The sequence below is a fragment of the Ambystoma mexicanum genome, chromosome 12, assembly GCF_040938575.1.
Source record: "Ambystoma mexicanum isolate Mex_15411 chromosome 12, UKY_AmexF1_1, whole genome shotgun sequence".
In the NCBI taxonomy this organism is placed as follows: Eukaryota; Metazoa; Chordata; class Amphibia; order Caudata; family Ambystomatidae; genus Ambystoma; species Ambystoma mexicanum.
Genome location: NC_090936.1, coordinates 1,168,784,802 through 1,168,806,663, shown reverse-complemented (window position 1 = coordinate 1,168,806,663; position 21,862 = coordinate 1,168,784,802). Strand labels below are relative to the sequence as shown.

Below are 21,862 nucleotides of genomic sequence, written 5' to 3'. Positions count from 1 at the left end.
GAAAAAACTACAACTGAGGCTACGGGCGTCGTGCGTCCTACTTATCACATCGGATGACGTCGGAGGAGGTCCTCGACGACGGCGCATCGACGTCATCGACGCAGGACGCAGACGCCGAAAAACGTTTCCGAAGCAGCACAGCTGTGGTGATTACATGTCATAGATATGGAATACGTCGTCGGACCATCCCATCGAAAGAACGTTACCAGGTAAGAAAGTAACTTGTTCATCTCAGTGGTAGCGCAGCCGATTGGTCGATTCCTCTAGTCAACCAGGACGACCCTCTTCTTCGTGACTTTCAGGGTTTTCAATTGAGCATGGAAAGACTATTCGCCCGACATTCACAGGGAAAGGCCCTGGATAACGAACCTCTGTCCCTGCAACAGGGTAACCAGGATCTAATAACCTATATCGCTACCTTCAATAGGTTGGTGGTGGAAACAGGATGGCCCGAGGTAAAGCGAATTAGATTATTCCATCGTGGACTGCGAGGAGAACTCAAAGATGTTTTGGCTGAAGTTGTGAACCCACCTCAGGATTGTGCTGAATATATACACTTAGTGGTCCAGATAGATCACCGACTTCAGAATAGAAAGGCGGATCGAGCTAAGTTCGAGAATCGAGTGTTGGTTAAACCCAATGTTACCCCCAAAGGAACTGATGCACCGGAATCCATGCAGATGGGGGGGGGGGGGGGTCAGAGGACCTTTAAATCAGAAGGAAAGAGAAAAGAGACGACAGTTGCACTTGTGTCTGTACTGTGGAACCTCAGGACATTTTCTACGGGATTGCCCAGTAAAACCACCCAAAAAGGTGGTAGGAGCTGCGGACAAGAGTCAAACGGAGTCTGATCCGGGAAACGACCACGTCCGACAAGCGTAGAGGTCCGCTTGCTGAGCTTAAAGAAGGACATTTAGACCTTGCACCTAATCGTGCCAATGGTCCTCATTGATCCTAGGCAGCCATCACGTATACACGCAGTAAGAGCGTACATAGATAGCGGGGCCATAGGAAACTATATGGATCAAGAACTGGCTTCAAGGATGAACCTATCTCTTTGCAAAAGAACCACTACAGATGTCATCACTACCGTCGATGGAACTGAAATTGCCTCTGGGCCAGTAACACATTCCACTACAGAGATGACACTGTTGGGTAAAGATGGGCATCGAGAAAGCATTGTGTTTGACTTAATCAAGGCTCCACAATTCCAAATAATTCTGGGAATGCCATGGTTGGAAACACATAATCCTTGTATAGAATGGCGAGTGAAGCGAATGACCCAGATTGTACACACACCTGTTACCAAAAAAAACCTTGAACAAGGGCCTGGCCACAGTCACTAACCCACCTGTTCAGTTACCTCAAGAATATCTGGATGTTTTTCAGAAAGAACAGGCAAACACTTTACCACCTCACAGATCTTACGATTGTCAGATCGATCTTGTAGCCGGTGTACAACCCCCATGCAGCAGGATCTATGCCCTTACGGAGCCTAAAAACCTTCACCTACGACAATACCTGGATCAATACCTTGCTAATGGCTTCATTCGCCCATCCAAGTCTCCTGCATCCTCAGCTCTGTTCTTCGTACTTAAAAGGAAGGTGACCTTAGAACATGTATAGATTACCGCGCATTAAACCAAATTACGGTAAAAAAACGATACCCTTTGCCTCTGAGCCCCGAATTACTGGACCAAGTTAAGGATGCTTGTATCTATACTAAGTTAGATCTCCGAGGGGCATATCATCTGGTACGCATGAAGAAAGGCGATGAATGGAAGACTGCCTTTCGCACCAAGTACGGATTGTTCGAATATCCGGTGATGCCTTTCGGGTTGTGCAATGCACCGGCAGCCTTCCAGTATTTTATGAACAATGTTTTTCGCAAACTCATTGACATCTGTGGTGGTGTTTACATAGACGACATTCTAGTGTACTCCTCCTCAAGATCAGACCATGTTAAGCACGTTCGAGCAGTCCTTGAAAAATTACGCCAACACAAGTTGTATGCAAAGTTGGAAAAATGTCTTTCATTCCACAGAAGTTGAATTTCTAGGATTTATCCTGACCCCAAAAGGAGTTCGAATGGACTCTCAAAGTGGATGCCATTCTCAAATGGCCATCACGCAGTTCAGTTAAAGGAGTTCAAAGCATGCTTGGCTTCGCTCATTTCTACTGGAGATTTATCCCTGAATTCTCTCATATTGTACATCCCATCACAGCACTTTTGAAAAAGAACAAGCGCTTCTTGTGGACTGAAGAAGCTAAAAAGACCTTCCAAGACCTAAAACTGAAATTCACGTCTGCACCTGTTTTAAAGCATCATCGCCCCGAGCTTCCATACGTAGTTGAAACGGATGCATCCAGTTTAGCCATGGGAGCTGTCCTGTCTCAGAAGGATCCGGAAACCGGCCAACTTCATCCAGTAGCATTCTGGTCAAGACAATTCTCGGCACCCGAATGAAACTATGCGGTTACCGATAAAGAGTTATTGGCCATCAAATCTGCTTTCAAGGCTCGGCGACATTATCTTCTCGGCGCCAGGCATACCATCACTGTAATCACCGATCACAGGCATTTGCAATAATTGAAGACAGCCAAGGCCCAATCATCACGTCAACTTCGGTGGGCATTGTTCTTTGCAGAATTCAATTTTGTGATCACTTACCGACCAGGTTGTAAAAATGGCAAGGCCGATGCCATATCCCGAATAGGAATGGGAGAAGCACACTCAAACCAGGAACCTGTACCTATAATTTCAGAAGCAAGAATCCTTGGCATAACTACTCTGCTTGATTTTTGAATGAATGTCTTCTAGAGTTTGCAATGTTTTAATCCAGCAGCCCTACAGGACTGGGTAAGGAAAGGCCAAGATTATTCAGTTATCAGTGATCTACCATACTATCAAGGTCGTCTATTCATACCACACAAGGAGCTACAGGAATTAGTCATCTCCAACTATCATGATGCGCTGATTGAAGGACATCCAGGGGTCGCAAAAACTGAAGCTAAAAGTAAGACAGTTTTGGTGGCCCACCTGGAGAAAAGACGTTAAATCATTTGTGCCATCTTGTGGAATCTGTGCCCAAAACAAAAGCCAGAAGAAGAAACCAACTGGTTTTTTACAACCTTTGGATGTTCCACCTAGGCCATGGCACACTTTGTCTCTTGACTTCATTACTGATCTGCCTCCATGTAGTGGATTTAACACCATTCTAGTGGTAGTAGATCTTTTTTCCAAGATGGCCCACTTTATTCCTTTAAAGGGATTACCGTCCGCTGCAATTTTAGCCAAGGAATTTCTTGAAAATATTGTTCGACTACATGGATTCCCTTCCGTATTGGTCTCAGACCGAGGTAAGTCAATTCATCTCACAATTTCGGAATAAATGCTGCCAAATGGCGCAAATCGACGTGATTTTATCTACCAGTCACCATCCCCAAACCGATGGTCAGAGAGGACTAACCAGACTCTTGAACAATACATACGTTGCATGCTACACCAAACCGAAGGTAATTGGAAGGATATTTTGTGGATTTCTGAATACGCATACAACAATTCTGTACACTCAGGAACTGGACAAAGCCCCTTTTTTACCATGTATGTGCATCACCCTCGAACCTCTGAACTCAATTTGCCCCAACACCTAGAAATGCCAGCGGTGAATCATTTGCACTCTACTATTACACAAGCCTTCAAGGAAGCAACAGAGCATTTAAAATGGGCAAAAGAGAAATACAAAAGAAATGCTGACCAACATAGGAGTGATGCTCCACAATACCAGATTGGGGATCAAGTTTGGCTGGCTACTTAACACATACCCCTGAAAGGAACTCGGACCTTTAACCCTAGATATTTGGGACCTTACACCATTATGGCCATCATCAACCCGGTGGCCGTTAAATTGGAACTACCTTCTAACATGCAAATTCACCCCGTCTTGCATGTTTCACTCCTGAAACCAGTCCAACCCGGGACAAGATTAACCAATCCACCTGATCCTATCCTAATTGATGGGGAACCCGAATTTGAAGTTAAAATTATCCTAGACTCTAAGATAGTTAACTCAAGACTTTTTTTTATTTAATTGACTGGAAAGGTTACGGACCACAAGAAAGATCCTGGGAACCTAGTGACCACGTTCATGCACCCCGACTGGTAAAAAAATTCCATCGGGACTTCCCAGACAATCCGGGGCCAAGAGGAAGAATGACCGTGGGAGGAGCCTGTGGGGGGGGTCGGGGGGGCAGTGCTGTCATGATTCCTACCCCCGGGCATCTGGACCAGGTCCATCTGTCCCGGGAGCAGGCATCCAAGGTCCATCTGTCCCGGGAGCAGGCATCCAGAGGCTTGGGGGGGGGGGAAACCCAGCAGCCCCGGCTAGGGGCTATCTGGGTACAGTCCTGGCACCGTAGGCGCCAGGCTCATAGAAGGGGTCAGTCCTGGTGCCATAGGCGCCGGGTTCATTTGCTTTCACTTGCCTCATGCAGACCATGCTACTCAGCATTCAAGCCTATGTGAAGTCTGAAGGGGGACTACTTTATGTCAGGGACTATTTTCTTACTCGGGTGTGGTCTTGGGAACTTCTTACCTGGGACTACTTTGAAGGCTATTTAAACCACGCCCGAAGAGCAGCTCACGCTTCGTGTTATTCTGCATCCTGCAGTGTAACACTCACCGTGCTTGCAAGCCAGCATCCAGTCTTCTGCCACGCCCGCCTCGAGTCTGGAGCTCCTAGAGAAAAGGGAGAAAGAAGGAAAAAGGTTAGAACAAGAACAATACTTATTTCCTCACCTGATTCTGGATCCATCGCGCCTTCGAATAGGAAGAAAGACATTATTTGATGCGCGTCGCATCGCCTGCTGCAGCGCTGCGATAAACTCGCCAGCCTTCGCATCACCTCCACGATCCACCTCTGTCTTCATAATTTCTTCACGAAACTCTGGCACCTAAGAGGAATAAAGAACATCAAGGTGAGCCGAGGGAATAAGGCAATATTAGTCACCACAATAGACTTACCTGATTTTACCACCAGAGGCATTCTTCATCTCCACCGGCCGGCGCAGCCTCCTTTCATCTTTGCCGAACTCCGTCATCTAAGGGGAACAAAAGGACAGCCAGGTGAGCCGAAAGAACAAACCAAGGGAATCTCCTTCACCATAATTTACTTACCTGATTTTACCGCCGGAGGTATTATTCCTCAAAACACCATAATTCTCACTCAGCACCTGTAATAAGGGAGAAAGCAACAGATTACATACAGGTGTCATTTACCGGACAGTGTTGGATACTACAGACTCTTACCTGAACTTTACCAGCCGCAGGAGGCAATCTTCTCTAGGGTCAAGCTGCAAGCTGCAAAGAATCGGACAAGAGTGAAAGTCAGACATTTTGAACTCTTACGAACTATATACCTACGGCTCCTCGCCAGGAAACTCTGAGTCAATATTGTTCTGGAACTCTCCAATTTCTTCGGACCAGTGAAGTAACTTCGTTATCCACGCGCCCCTGCATTCTACGCTCATCCTTTAAAAACCTAAGGTGAGAATATAAAGAGACATCAGAGGTGATTGGAGGGGAGAACAGTGGTGGGGGGGGGGGGCGGTTATCACTCAAATTCACGGGTGGCTAATTCCCTTTCTCCACTTTCACGAGAATACTTCTTCGGGTCAAGCAGACGAGATTAGGTGGGACAGTCCAGTCTGTCATCTCGGCACTACGCATCACGTGGGTGGAAACCGCAGCTGTCCAGTTCCGATCGACGCCCCTGTGGGAGCCAGGTGAGCGTAACATTATCAATGCATGCTCCTTGATAGCCCACGCCCTTGACATTGCCAACCTCATTACTACTTACCAACTAGACTTCCTGGCTATAATGGAAACTTGGCTATACCCTGCGGCACGACCTACCTTATCCCTAGCTCTCCCAGATAACTATACAATTATCCGAACTGACGGACGCTCTGGCAAAGGTGGTGGAGCGGCCTTCATAGCCAAATCACACCTGGTCCTTGGAGAATTCCATAATGCGTTCTTCCCATCAGCCGAACTCCCTCTCTCAGCCACCGGTACCCTTTTACTTCACCTTATCTACCGACACCCAGGCATTATTTCCTCCTTTGAGGAAGACATTACCTGCCTCTTGACTCAAAATACCAAACCAGACTCGCAAATCATATTGCTGGGAGATCTCAACTTGGGCCTACTGACTCTAACGCCACCAGCCTAGATAACTCCATCACACAACTCGGTTTCAAACAACGTATTAATGAACCTACTCACTTTAAGGGCAGAACACTTGATTGGCTGGCAGACCTAAATTGCACTACTACAATGCTTGTGTCTGGTCAGACCACCATTGCATCACCTTCACCCTACAGAAGGGCGCCCACATTAATGCCGGTACTGGCATCGCCCCACAAACCCTGTCCAGAAATAATCGTAACATGACATTAGAAAATCTATTACCCTTGCTACAGCCCATTACTGACTTACCATATAACTCTGAGAAGTACCCATTTTCACTGGTTGACCTGTACAACAGTACCGTAGCCCAAGCCCTGAACCAAATTGCCTCCCCCCCCCCCCCCACCACTCAAACTAAGACCGGCTAAACCTTCAGCCCGTTTAAGTAAATGGTACACAGGTGACCTAAAAGCCCTCTGCAATGCTAAAAGAACCTCCAAAGCCTTCTGGAGAAAAACTCCTTCACTCCTCAACAAGGAAACATTCACTACTGCTGCTACTACCTATAAAGCAGCCATACTTGATACCAAAAGAGATCTACAACGTCAGAATTCACAACGTGAAATCTGGCACGAAAGAGCTCTTTTCTATACTAAGGGAACTGGAGTCTCCTGCACCGCCTACAGAAGCTTGCATTAAGGAAGAGACCTGGTGTGCTAATATCCAGAAGGCTTTCAGACAAAATAGCCCTACGACAAACAAAAAGTGAGACTAAAAAGAACAGCCTAGCTCAGAGTGCCTACTCATGTAAACTACCCGACCAACCATCAACTCCATGCCTCCCTTCATACTTCTCCCCAGTCACTACTAAAGAAGGAGAAAACATTATGGGGCTCAAATCTTCAAGATGTCGGGGAGATATTTGCCCAGCTTCAGTTATCAAGCATTCATCGCTGCCTTGATTAATTCATCCTTCAAAGTTTTTCTGTCCCTAATAACCTAAAAGAGGCATGGGTCATGCCTATCCTTAAACCTAATCTAGCCCCAAACATACCTACCTATTAGTCCTTTTCCTCCTAAAAATATTAGATAGAGCAGCCGTTCTTCAAATTTAAAAACACTTGTAAGAAAACAACATTCTAGGCCTTCGACAATCTGGTTTCAGACCCAGGCATGGCACTGAAACTGCCCTTCTGGACCTTAAAATCCCAAATGGATGAAGCCAAAAACAAAGGCAAACTGGCCATCCTTCTGCTGGACCTCTCAGCAGCGTTTGATCTCGTCGACCCTCAGATCTTGACCAAACAACCAACCTTCCAGACCTACAAGATTGCACTACCTACACTGTCTTAATATCCCCCAAGTTCAAATTGAAAACTGCTGGTGGTCTAGCTTCCCGGTGTTAGCTGCCAAGTGCTGGATCTCACTCCCCTCAGCAATCCGAGTGAAACCTTCTTTTTGGACTTTTAGATCCAAAGTGAAAGACTGGCTCTTTGCCCAGCAACATTAACTGAACTTCCTCTGCATCTGCTACTACTGAATCCACTTCCTAATCTCAACAAACCACCCCGTATGGCTGTGCTTCTTACTGATCTTACTATTGTTATCTTTGGCCTCTGTGAGAACAGATTTTCTGGTCAATTAGATTAGCGGCTGCTGAATCACCATCATAAATGTATTGATTCATAAAAAAATCCAGAAAAGGATTGTAAAATTTGTGATAAAATGTCAAATGTACAAATATGCCAAAAAACAAACCTAAGAACAAAACTAATGAAGGAAAAAACAAACCAATTGTGACTTAAATTAATGTATACATCACACCCACAAAAAAGAACTGCAAACACCTCAAAACACACTCAAACCATACTACATTCATACACTTGCACCATACTGCTATCATACATCGCTTCAAATACAAAAACAGAAACCAAGTGCAAAACAAAACTGTGTAAACACTGAAACAAGTACTAATGGAAAATTAAATGCAAAAATCCAAAAGCACAAAAACGGTTAGTGATATAACTCACTTCCTAATATCAATATTTCATCAAAATTCATGATGGAACCTACAGAAGCATACGTATTCCAGCCCAAGGTTACTGCCTTCCTTTTCTAAAAAGGCCTCTGGATCATCCACCGGTGAACATCTCTTTTCGAAATTCCAGATCTGCTCCTTGTGCAGGACATTTTGACCCTGCTAGAGAAAGGTGGTATAGAACCGGTACCTTTGGTGGAGAGGAACAAGGGTTGGTACTCCCCATATTTTCTAATTCCCAAAAAGGACGGAGGATTGAGACCCATCTTGAACTAAGAAACTTGAACAAGTTCCAGATGGTTGCCTCTTCTCAGATCCTTCAGGCCCTCCAACTCCAAGACTTGATGGTGTCATTAGACCTTCAGGATGCTTACTTTCATGTGCCGATCCATCACAAGCACAGAAGGTCCCCGAGGTTCGCAGTTCTCATGATCAGTTTTGAGTTCTGCCATTCGGGCTGACCTCGGCCCCAAGGGTTTTCACCAAGTTATTGGTGGTGCTGGCAGCGTGCCTCAGGAGAGAGGGTGGAGGGTGGGTGATTCACGTTGACCCCTGCCTGGACGTTTAGCTGATTGGGGCCCATTCACCCGAACAAGCCCAACAATATCTCTGCGTAACCTGCCGCTCTCTCCACAGACTGAGCTTCTCCCTCAATTACAAGAAGTCCCACATGCTACCATCTCAAAGGCTCCAATTTATTGGAGCAGTCCTGGATGTTTCGTCATGCTGTAGTGGGCATCTAATCTCATTCATCCACACAGGAGAGTGTTGCTAATGTCAACATATATTTTGATGGTGCACTGCTCATACCTTTCACTAACCCTTTGTGTGTATTGAAGACATGTTCCATATATAATATATCAATACACAGTACATTCAAATAGATGCCCACACATTATGCTCATGTACAAATGATTCTGACAAGATTCTCTGTAATTAACTCAATGAATGCACTTCTTACACTCTACTGTATAGTGTAAATATTTTAATTATGAGAAATAAGTAAAACATTGCTAGCATTATAGTCACTATACATAAGACATGCAATATGCAAAATGTTATTAATGAATCAGCAGATATCATTGTGGTAATGACCTGCCCTCTCTCTACTCCAGATCAATCATATTAGAAGCCCGATAGCCACTTCAGTAGGACGTTCTACCTCATCAGATCTCGCTAGGCAACCTCATAGAAAGATCTGACCTCTCAATACCTCTCCTTTCCCAATGTGATATTAAAAGATGGGTAAAACTATTTCTCATACTCGCTACTCCTTAGAAGGTAGGTAGATGAGAGGTGGAGGTGGGAGCCCGGAAGCCTGTTGTCTGCACAATCCAAGAAAAATTCAAAAATATTGAATACAAAAACCACCTATAGGAATACCGTGGATAGCAAAAAGCTGCAAAAATGGTAAAAAATGCTTTAAAAGGTTTGTCCATTGGATACGACCATGGTGTCAGAAATAGTCAATTGTATATAAGTGGTGAGCGGAGTGCCTTAGAAAGCACACAGCTGCAATAAAAAAAGTTCTTTTGAAAAGCGACTAGCCAGTCATTTGAGACTCAAATGCCAGAAATCCAATTTAGTTGCTTCAAAAAACCAGGCAAGGAAAAAGAGGGTCATCTTCCCTCTCCCTTCCTCATAGGGAAGAGTTGCTCCAGTGCTCATCTATGGGAGGTCCTGCAAGCCTTCGTTCGTGTGCCACCTGTCTTCTAGCCCCGTCAGAACAGCTCCCCTGGCTTCACCACCCAAAGCCAGCCTTTTTATAGTATCAGCTCACTACCAGCCAGAGCGAGATGCTGCCTAGCTCTGCCGATTTGCGTCCAGCAGGATGCCGCTTGGATCATGATCCTTCTATCTGTGTTTAGCCAGGAGCATGTTGCTGCTTACGTCCAAAGCCATTACTTGAACCTTTTACCCAGTTAGGAGTTGCTTTTCTTATCGCATTACGGCCGTTCCTCTAGTACCCTGCTTCACTGGAAATGTTATAATCGATTGTAGTTCCTTAAATAAATGCTATTAGCATGAACATTTATTTACTATAACCAACTATAACAACTGAGGCAATTTCTGGGATGCACTTACCAGACAGTCTGGAGTGCATCCCAGAAATACTGTTTACGCAACATGCTGTGTATTCCCTAACAAAGACAAAAATGTCACACAACAAAGACATTGTAATTAAACGTAATTCTCTGTTCTTATTTGTGAATTCCTTCACATCGCCGGAACACATTTCAAATGGTTTACTGCAACAGCCTCTTTCTAAATCTACCTGCCTCTACAACTCATCCAGAACACGGCTGCAAGACTTGTCCATGGCCTCAAGCCAAGGGATCGGATCTCTCCAGCACTGAAATCTCTTCATTGGCCCCCAGTGGCGGCAGTGATCAAGTTCAAGACCCTCTGCATCATTCACAAGGCTTTCTGGGGCCTGGGACCACAATATCTCCAACTCTCTCTACCGAAATATCTTCCTACTTGAGCTCTCCGCTCCTCCAACTCCTTGAGGGTCAGTCGCTTCTCCAAGCAACGAGTTGGGGCAGCTCTTTCTTCGGCTGGTGCCTCCCTCTGGACCAGCCTCTCTGAAACTTGAGCAGAAAATCTCTGGTTCCGGAAGCACTTCAAGACCTTCCTCTTTGCTTCAGCCTTCTATCTTCCTCTCCCCTGCTGATCTCCTGTCTGATACACGCACTGGCCACCCTCTGAATTCGGACCCAGGTCCCTCCCTGTCCAGCTGCCAAACCACACTGCCTCTTGGCACCCCATGGACTTGTGGTCTGTATCTGTGCCTTGTAGCATTTTTGCCCAGCCACCCTTGGACGCCTTTCCTACTCAACAATATGGTAAACGCCCTCACTATCCCACAACGAATTATAGCTGTGGATAATCAGATAGGTGTCCCTCACTAATTGGTCCCTCTCGTGTGTGTTTTTTTTTTTTTGTACAGGTCTGGTCTAGACGCCCTTTCTCTACTAAACAGAGATGAGTACTGTGAATTTTCAACTGTTCTATTGGGGATCAACATCCTTCATGTTAATTTGCTCTTTAAACATCTAACACGCAGTGATTGATTACTACATTCGTGGTTGGAGGACCGTACAGTAATCACCCCTTCTGGGTTTTTACGTTTTGGAAACATTATACCCCTGAAGAAGTTCCCATAACCAAATTATCTTTCAGAGGAACGAAACATGTAGGGTTCATGGCAACATTAATACTAAATGTTCTGAATGAGATTCATACCCTCAAAGGTTGTTTATTAGATCAGTACAAGTCAAAAAGTACCAACCATAAAGTAACCAGAATTGTTTAGTACTCTACATCTTGGGTTTCTAGATATTGTTCTTTATAGATGTGGTTTTCTAATATGGCTATCAGGCCATTGCTTTAAGTCGACATCATTGTTGTATTCAAGTATCTATACCTTGAGTGTGTTGTTAAATAGGTGCTTCCTTATGTATGTTTTGCTCTTGACACTACTTGCACCTTACATCTCATATAGGTAGACCCCTTGGAGGTTTTCTTCCAATATAAGGTTGCACTTGCACATTGTCACTTTATGAGATTTTTAATGTTTCTTATGATTTTTATTATAACTGTTTTTTATGAATATGTATTAAAATTGCTATAGTTTTTTGATTAATTTTAGTGTGATTTTGGTTGAATCCTCGATACACACAAATACCTGCTGTTAAGAGTGTATACATGTGACCCATTCCCTACAAGTCTAGTGATCTGCTTTACTATACTCTACCTGTCCTTAAGAGGCAGGGAGTTTGTTTTTCTTGTGATAGATGTTTTAATATCTGGTTTACTCCCCCCCCCCCCTCCCTGAGAGTTATAGTCCCTCTATTGTTATATAAGCTGTATCTGTAACCCTACATTCCCCTCTCCTGCACTTCTGAACACTCGCACTTGCCACCCGTTGGCTGCACTACTTGTTGTTTCCCGTTCCTTCTCCTGCACTTGGCCATCATCCCAACCCCCAGGCACTTCTCCCCTCCCCGTTCCCCTGCACATGCGTAATCTGAATGTCACTATGCCTAGTAAGTTTTTTTTTTTGTCCTCCCTTTGTCCCCCCACACGCCCCAACTTGCCTTGTTGCGCCTTGAAACACTGCATACTCTCACTAATGTGTAGACGGCTTGCATTGTCGTTCCGATATGCCCTAAACATGGCTAAAACTGAAAATGCAGATCACGACTACTGAATAAAGGAAGGGCTCAAAATGTTCACCCAACCTGAATACTTTCAGGCCACCCCCTTTTCAGTCTTCATTTTCTTGCAGCTTGCACAGCACTCTTTGGCATTGTTTGCTCGATTTTTCTCCTGGATCAAGTAAGCCACTGTCAACATGGTTTTGTGGCAGTGTTCTCTGCTCTCGCTTCTACTGTCTATTTCCTTGTAGTGATTGTGGGGACCCCGTAGCAAATGTTGGGTTTCTCATTTTGCTTCTGAATGCAGTCTTTAGCCATTACCATTTGAGCAACCAATCCGGTCTACCCATGTGCATTGTATTACTTTAGTCGAAGTTCTTTATGTTGTGCTGCTTCCCAGTAGCCACAATCCATCCCAGATTTCTGAGGAGTCTGGTGCATGCTGGTAGCGGAAGTTCTGGATCTTGTATTAGTACATCCTACTGCTCCGAGCACCATGATTCCCGTGAACCACCTGAAAAACGAAAGCAAAAGATCTGGCTGGGAACAGACGCTGGTTGGTATTGGTCCAGAGACTTGAGATACCAATGCACATGAGTCTCCACACATGCTAGGGACAGTGGTCCCCCTAATGTCCCCACATCCTCTTTGATGTCCTTCGCCTCCTTTGGCACAGCCAGACCCTTTGGGAACCAACCTATCAAGCTGCTTTAGCTTAAGGTTATTCTCATTGGAATGAATCCCCCCACTTACTTCTGAATCATTTAGTGTTGATCAATACAGACCGTACAACAGCAACGTTCTTTATTAATAAGGGGGAGGGGGACAAGTCACGTGCACTCTGCCCCTGGGTATGGAAATGTCAGCTTTTCCAAAACTACTTCCAATATGTTGCAGATAGTGGTAGAGGAGGTGAGTTCAGTCAAACCATTGTCGATGGTCTTAGGCCCCACACGAGTTGGAGCATGTTAGGGAGTTGCTGGATAAAATCTTCCATGTCTGCTGAACCTGCCCCCCTTCTGGACCTCTTTGCAATGGAGTACAACAAAAAGTGATCACGATGTGAGAAGGTAGTGGGCCTAACTTAGCAGGGATTTTCATTTTTCATCCCTGGGATGGTCATACCCAGTATGCCTTCCCTCCGCTAGGGTGCTGCACAAACTGGAAATTGAGGCCTCGTCCTGATGGCGTCAAACTGGCCGGAGCTGGTCTTTCTGTGTCAACGTTTGGGAGGTGGAAACGCGTGGTCCTCCACGTGTCCCCCCCCCCCCCCCCCTCATTCACTCTTCTCAGCATTCTGGGCCCTGAGGACCTAGTTTAAAGTGAGTTGGCTCTCGACGGAACCTAGAATTTTTCAAAACTGCAAGGAAGGGTTCCACTGGGTCTCAATATTCCAGCAAGCGAACCCATTCCTGCTTCTGGTGTCTTGAGAATAATGCCAATCCACTAGAATCGAGCATCAATGGCATGCTCTTTAGTTACACATTTAGCTGAATAAGAGGTCTGTGGACTCTGGTAAAACATGAAGCCATTGAGGCCTACAGACCGTTTCTCTTGCTAACCCACTCATTAAGAGGAACATAAAAGGATGGTGCGGCTTAGTAGGAACCCTATTCCCCTTGAGACCTACAGATGGCTCTCGCGTTCTATGCAGAGACCTTTTGCACGCATGGCCTCTGCAAGTCTACGGTGGGTCACTCTCAAGATGGCCTTTGTCGTGGCCATCCCTCCAGCACGCTGAATTTGTGAGCTCCTTGCGCTCTGTTGGGATGAGCCCCTCATTTTCAGATGGAGGTCCAGAAGGTGAGTTCTGCAGACTTTGAAGATTTTATCCAGCCCCTCCCTAATGTGCTCCAACTCGTGTGGAGCAAGAGACCGTCCCCAGGACTCATCCTTCCATTTCAGCCAAGATTGCCATGAGTTTCTACACCATCCAAGACATCTCTTTGCCTGTTAGGGAGATGCTTGCACTACCGACTGGTGAGGGCTGTGTAATATTCTTAACTTAATGGTAGAACAGTGTGTACCCCAAAAGAAAAGACAATTCTCTCGTGGGAGCTGTAGCAGAGCATTCAGGCTTTACTTTGGGAGGAAGAAGGCTGCAAGGAGGTATAATGAATCCCAAGAGACGCCACCAAAAATGTACTACTGAAAAATATGCATGTTATTTATAAGGTCAGACATAATTATTATTGGAAAAACAAGTAATCCGATTATACAGAACACCTAGCAAAGCATGGTGTAGACGAAGAACGGAAAAGTGACCAGTCAAGGCCGAACTCATTCTGTACCCTACAATGCAAGCCCCATACCTGGTGGCAGACTTAGTACAAATAGATTTTCATAGGTACGTTAGAGTAAATAATGTATCTAGTCCCAAGACCCAGGAAGACATGTTGGACACCAATGAGGGAAACAGTAGCACCTCCGTGAACAATGTACATCCAATACTGCAGTGGAACATGCAGATTTAAAAATACCCAATGCATCAGAGACCGTCCCTAAAAATCCAGGGCTTGGTGAAGAACTCTGGGGATTCAAAAATCCTGCAGTTCCAGTTAAACACTTTCTAGTGTCACTTGCAGAAGTTCAAGAAAGTTCCCTATAGGAAACAATGCAAGAAAGTCTGTGGGTATGCTGAAAAGAACGGTTAAGTCACAGTTCCTCCCCATAAGTCCCAAGAAGAATGTAGCTGACCCCAGGTGACACCAGTGTAGACCTGGAAGAAGATATCTAGTGGGAGGGTTCAAGATACAACAACCCCAGGAAGCAGAGCAGTATTGGGTCCCCAATGTTAACCATTGTGGCAATGCAGTAGAAAGTAGGGGTGTACCCAATAGTGAAAATACTATTCGTCAGAATATCAAATAGTTGGTCCAAGTATTCAGCCAAAGCCAACTAGTTAATTTCCATATCGTGCTTCCAGCAGTATATTTTAATATACTGCTCGAGGCACATTATGGAAATGCATCCTGCACTCCAGTGACTGGCGTTCTGTAAATACCATCTCCTTTTGGTGGTGCTCCATGAGCAAAACTGTCTGCAAAATACTGCTTGCGGAAGGCTGCAGAACCCAACAAGCAAGCAGCTCATTGGCTGCTACAGCCTTCCTCCCACTGTCCCACTCACTGTGAATGGCTATAATCGCTCAGAGAAAGGTTAGCTAATCATAAATAGTGGACTTCGGCTTCCAGTGAGTGTTCCAGGAAGTATTCCGCGGAATAGCTGGATTTCAGCCAAACTTCATCTGAATATTCAGTCAGCGCAAAGTTCGGTACACCCTTAGTAAAAAACAAAATTGAAACCAGGTGGGGGGACTTTTGAGGGTTTCTTTAATAACCAACAAACCCAGGGGCTCTAACGTGAGAACTTGGTGTTGGTTTCTGAAAACGCAGTAAGTAAAGGTTTCTTATCAAAGATTGAACTGAAGGATCTGGTCACGCAGGTACTTTGCACCTGAGCCAATGGTGACTGTCTGCCCAAAAGAACAGTCTTCTTCCACAGGAGTGAAATAAGAGTGGGATGGCTTCAGGAGGACAGACGAACATGCACACAGCAGACCCCGGTTCTCAAAGGCCAACGAGCAAAAACAGCCCCTGCAGCAAGACCACAGTGGTGGCAATCAAGATGGACCAGACCATCAGATTTGCTGGGATGTTGGGACAACCACACCCTTCCTGACGGGGGGCAGCTTCCAAAACCAAAGCGGCAGACCAGCACAGTAAAATGTGGTAAGCTGTGATAAAGCGGCCCAAAATATTGTCCCTGGATATAAGGCCTGGCCCCAGCAAATGAGCACCAGAAGCAGAACGAGTATCGATTAGGAAGGACATACAGCAGCCAGAAACCTGAGCAATGCCCAGGCCGCTGCATCCGGCCAGTATACCCAGAAGAGGCCTATAAAACTAAGCAACTTTGGGGAACGTAAAGAAGTCCTCTAGCAGATAAGCTAACCCGCTCTCCTCCCAAAAATACAGCAGCACTCTGCTCAGGAATAGGGGTTCCCCTATATATGTGTCCACTCCACACAAGTGTAGTGGCCTGCCTCGGCGAAGAACTGGTCTAAACCAGTTCAAACCACTGTAGAGGCAGGCATTTTGGGTTCACAAAGAGCCCACTTGGGTAGAACAGACATTTTGGGCCTGCCTCGTGATTTCCCCTGAACAAAGGAAGCCCCAAAAAACGAAATGGCCTAGAGTAGGAATAAGAATGCTCCTGTGGTTACCATAAAGGTACATTGGGATACCAGTGTGGTAAATCGGCTTGCACCCCTGCTGCCACCAGCAAACCCCCTAAAACCAATGTGCAGTGTAGGGTGATACGATCACCCTAGGGCACAAAGAGGGTGCTTAAGGAGCACACTGAGCCTGGGAGTCTTTTGGGCGACCAGGATTAATCACTCTTAAGGAGAAAAAAGGGATGTAGTGGCAGCGGCCTTCAGTGTTAATCCCACTAACCACGAATATGCATTTGGAAACTTCCAAAATAGAAGGGGAGGAGCGAGCGGGGGTGAAAGAAAAGTGTAAGGGTTCTTGAAGAACCCTTCATCGGAGGCAGACTGAATGCACCACTCTTGGGAAGTGGGCAGATCCCTGCAAATGCACCATTCAAAGAACCTAATGTGTTTGAAACTACGTTTTGTGACCTTTGGTTGGGCCTCCCCGGGTTGAACGGCTTCAAAGGCTTATATAGCCCATTGGTTGGTAGCCACAATCTTGGAGGCCTAAAGACCCCCTGTGTTATGGCATGCATGCACCCTTGAGCCTCCGTCGCTTAGCCATGGACACCCGAGCCATGCCTGCTGCAAAGACCATGCTCCCACTCTTTTTCATGAACAGGTGCTGCTTTTGGACTAGCCGTATTAAGAAGCTTCTTTAGGTGGATCGATACGATTTCCAACTTCCCAACTATTCAGAGCTGAGTAAGAATCACTCAGGGGTATGGAGGAGAGGGGACGGGACGTAAGAGCAAGAAAGTTGCTCACCATAGTGACTACTGTACTCTGAGTCCCCTTTTCTTTATGCAGCATCCCGCCCCCCACCCCCTAATCAAGTGACTTGATAAAAGGGAGTCAAGGGGTGGCCATGTGCTCATCTTTCCTAGGGATATTGTATACATTCTGCTGGGCAACAGTCTCCGGCAACATTGCTTTTCCGCAGGACACGCCATGGGTATGGATGAAAGGGGACTCGTTGCTACAGTGAGTAAATATTTTCTTAACACAGCCTTTTATGGAATTGGCCCCGGTTTTATTGGGACCAGTTCTGATCTCTTTATTCTTGATTTACAGAGGTGACTAAGTATTTAATTTAAGGTTGCCAATTCTCTGTCATTCTGAAAAGTTCTTTCCAACATTATTTCCCAGTTTATACAATGATAATAGGTGAAGCTTATAACCAGCAACTGTCATTAACAACCTAACATCAATCGGTCTCCTTTTCCTATTTCCTGAAAATCATGTTTTTTGTTTTTTTTTCAAGTATCAAAATATTTCAAAATGTTAAAATATTTTGCTTTGCTTTGACAGGTTGAAGAGATCACACACTTGCACAAAATAGAAATTGCAAATATCAAACTGGATGCAGCAAGAGCCAAAAGTGATGTTGAACGAGAGAAGGACCGAATGCAAATGCAATTAGATGGTAACCTTTATAGCATGCGTTTTTAATATATTGCATATTATTGCATGTCTAAAACACATGTGATTGCTTTGAGTGCTCACAACAAGATATGTTAATTGAAGGAAACCTCTAGTTCTACCAGTTGTATGGTGCAAAATGCGAAGATTCCAGCTGCAAGGTTACAGCAGAGAGCCTGGAGGAGTCTGCTGCTACAGGCGTTCAGGTTCTCGGTTTCTCTCCATGGCGCAGTTATGTTTGTGCTCGTCCCTGCTGTACTCCAGGCTGTGGATAGCCAAGTCATGACGGCATGCACCTTTATGGCGTCCTTGGAAACCCAAGGCAGATACAGCTGAAATGTAGTATAATTCTTGTCGCCCTTATAGCCAAGGCAGATATGGCTGAAATGTATCCTTGTCGCCCTCATACCCAAGGCAGATATGGCTGAAATGTAGTATAATCCTTGTCCCCTTCTACCTATGGCAGATGTGGCTCTTGGAACTACTTAACCCATCAAAACAAAATATTCAGTTTAGTGTTCATGACTTTTTACTTCAGCAAAGGTGATGCCATTCTTTGCCTGTTCATTCTAGTGCTGAACGTGACACAAGTTACTTATGCACATCTGGAAATTTCAAATGAAAGCATCTGCGATATACATGCTACTCTACCAGAAAACGGTATAAAAGCAAATGGCTAAGGGTTTGCAATTGGGGTTTTGGCAATTACTTAAAATAAAGGTAGACACCAGGGATGCTTTTAATGGATTTGTCCTTTCTGACTGGCATGGGTATCCTCATCCAGTCATGCAGACGCTGTCTTTCTGTAATATCTGCATAACTCTGTACTCATTGACTTATGAAGCAGTAAAAAGTTATTTGCAATGTGCTAGGTTATAGCATCCTTTTCCAGGAATTGTTGCCATTATGTCATCCTACCAGCCTTCACGCAGAACTGATTGCTTCTTGAGATTTTGACTTGACAACAAAGACTTCCTTTCTAATGGCTCTCAACTCGGGGAGAAGAATCGGGGAACCGTAGGCTCTTACGTGGACTGGCCCAGGCCCTGAAGTCCGACCATTTATTTATGTCCTGTAGCAGACTTCCTTGAGCATCAGTGCTGTGGCAGAAGCTTTTATTGGAAGTTGGATAGTTTCCTAGAAATTACAAATCTCTGTCCTCCGACTTCATTCTTCTTCTGCCAGAGCTAAGCCAGCATAGGTGGTCTTCCACAGGTAGATTCGTGTGGCAGACCTCTGCAAGGCTGCCACTAAGGCCACGTTCTGTAACCATTATTCTATTGATGCATCTTGAGGAAAAGATTCTTCCTTTGGCCAGGAAGTCATGCACAACCTCTTTCCTTTAACAGTGGCCAGGAAAATGGTGTCTCCTTGACCCAACATTTCAGAGGAGTAAGGAAAAGTAATTAATTCTGCTCCCAGTACTCTGATTTCTTACACTTCCCTCCTTTACTACACCCTCCCAGTGTATGCTGATGTACAAACTCACTCCGGGAGGATCTCATGGGATTACTGATAGGCAAGTCATTTGTTAGTCTAATTCCTCCCACGGATTCCTCAGTACCAGTTTGTTGTTCCGGCTTGGGACCTGAATTTAGTGTTAAGGTTTCTTATTGGTGCTCTGTTTTAGCCCCTTCATTCTTGTTGGTTAAGATTACTTACCTTTAAGGTGATTGTCCAGATCGCCATAACTTCTGCTTCAGCCATTAAACCTCTGTATTGGGTTTTCTCCAACAGGTGATGTGGAGCGAGTGTATCCTTCCTCCAGAAGGTTGTCTCTGATTTCCATCTCTCTCAAAAGATCCATCTTGCCATTTTTCCCTGGGCCAGGAAATATTCCATTGGCTGGTCCGCGGGACGGGCCCTTGGCTACTTTGTTTCTTGGACAAGGGAGACTGGAAAGATGGGCAGCTTATTAATGGTTATGCTTGTGCCCATACTGGCAGGGCTTGGACCAAACAAACTGTCAAAGTCCATAAACCTCTGCATCTCAGAATGCTACCATTTGGTTGGCAGTGATGCGCCTGTAGGCCGCAGGGCTCATTCCACCGAGGGCTGGCTGCCACCTCGGCTCTGCAACGTGAGTCCCTGTTATATTTGCTAGGCAGCTATATGTTCTCTGCACAATTTTGCAGAACATTCTCAGTCAGGACAGGTGCTCGCTTTGGTAGAGCAGGCCTTCAGGGTTTTCTGGTGTAGGTGGTGTCGGTGCTCTCCTCCACATCAAAGTACTGCTATGGGCGTCTATCCTAAATGAGGAATCCGTGGGAGGAATTAGACTAACAAATGACTTGCCTATCAGTAATGTTTTTTCTGATGGCTGTTCCTCGCACTGATTCCTCATCTCCCTCCCTAGCCACCTCTCTTGGCGGATAGCTAGTACGCCATGGTTCCGCAGTCCCTCGCCTTCACAGTGCAAAGGAAAAAGGGTGGAACTAAGCTCACGGGCTGCAGTGCTTCAATATATACTGGCTGCAGCCTCTTCCCCTCAGTCCAGCTCCTTAAATGGTGTTCTCTTCCCACTCTGTTATTTCACCAGCGGGGTCTCGGATGCCAAAGTCCAGCTAGGAAGAATCCAAGTACACCGTGCCCGACGCTGGTATGAAAAGATTTCGGCATTCGGTTTCACTTTCTAGTGTTCTCCTGTATGTTTCCTGCTGGTGATTCTGCATACATGGGCCTTCTGGGAGTATCCTCCAAGTGTTTTCTTATTATTTTCATTTTTTTTTCTTGTCTTTTTGGATTATTATTGCATGTAGAGTGGGTATCTGAAATTGATCCAGATGAAGAGTTTATCCTTCTTGGGAATGCCACCAAGAAACTGACTGGTGGAAATGGAACTCTATTGATGTGCACCCTCCACAAAGTCTTTAAAGTTCACCATTGACTGCGACCTCTACTTCAAGCCCCATGCCACTAAGACAACACAGAGAACCTGGTACTAGATCTCACGCCTCTGAAAGAGCCACTTTCATCCTGCCTCAGGCTTCCGATCCACCGGCCAAGCTCTAGTCTTCTCCCACCTGTAGCAGTCCACTACAGTCAGTGCAAGTCTGCGGAAATCTAACTGCAAGAATAACATTGGCTGCTCCTCCTCCAGCCTTGTCTCGTCTTCAAGACAACTTGCATCACCTTATCACCTTTGGTCAAGACACCAACTTGAAATGTCCGGAGGCCTTTTGCAATACTAGATGCATATAGGGAAGAAAGTTATTTACCAGAATCCAGTCAACTAGTGCAGGCATGTTAACATGCTACACTTTCTGCCACATGTTTTCAAATTGGGCACTAGTCGGTCCTTATGGCCTATGTCCTGGCCCTCGGTGGCTAGGTTCCCCTAGAATTTTTCAACGTCCTAGGCTGCTACTGAAATGGCCACTGTCGTTAAGGCTAAAATCAAGAAGACTGTGTTCTCTAGCTGGTAATCGGACAGGTGGGATATGTTGAGGGCATCCATGATTTTAGTTTGACATATAAATCCTATTTGTTGTATTAGATGTTGGCGAATAATATCTAGGTATATTGTAAAATTAGAATGAAATATTTTGAAAAGTATCAAGTAGTTGAAGCTTGGTCGTTGGCGGTAAATTGAGATGACAAGTTCATACCTGTGTTGGGTGACACGTGCAAAAAAGCTTGTACGTATATTCAGTTTAAGATGTACTGAGCTAATGAAATGGCTTGCAACTGTGTTGCCTGCTGTAGATGGACGTGCGTTCTCAATTGATTTTGAAAGAAATCGGTGTGCAGTGACTGGCTTGCTTTTTCCACAGCCACCTTGTTAAGTTTTCAACTCATGGACAATTTAAGTGACACATATCTGACATTAGTCATTA

At 45.3% G+C, this 21,862-nt stretch overlaps 1 protein-coding gene across 4 annotated transcripts in view; it reads left to right on the top strand.

Moving 5' to 3' along the window:
• CEP83 (centrosomal protein 83) overlaps positions 1-21,862 on the top strand; it is a 284,641-nt gene that overhangs the window by 131,367 nt on the left and 131,412 nt on the right. For all 4 annotated transcript variants that reach the window (XM_069629801.1, XM_069629802.1, XM_069629804.1 and 1 more), the window contains exon 9: positions 17,916-18,030. In XM_069629801.1, the coding sequence (XP_069485902.1) occupies positions 17,916-18,030 (115 nt within the window). The remainder of the gene's footprint in view (positions 1-17,915; positions 18,031-21,862) is intronic.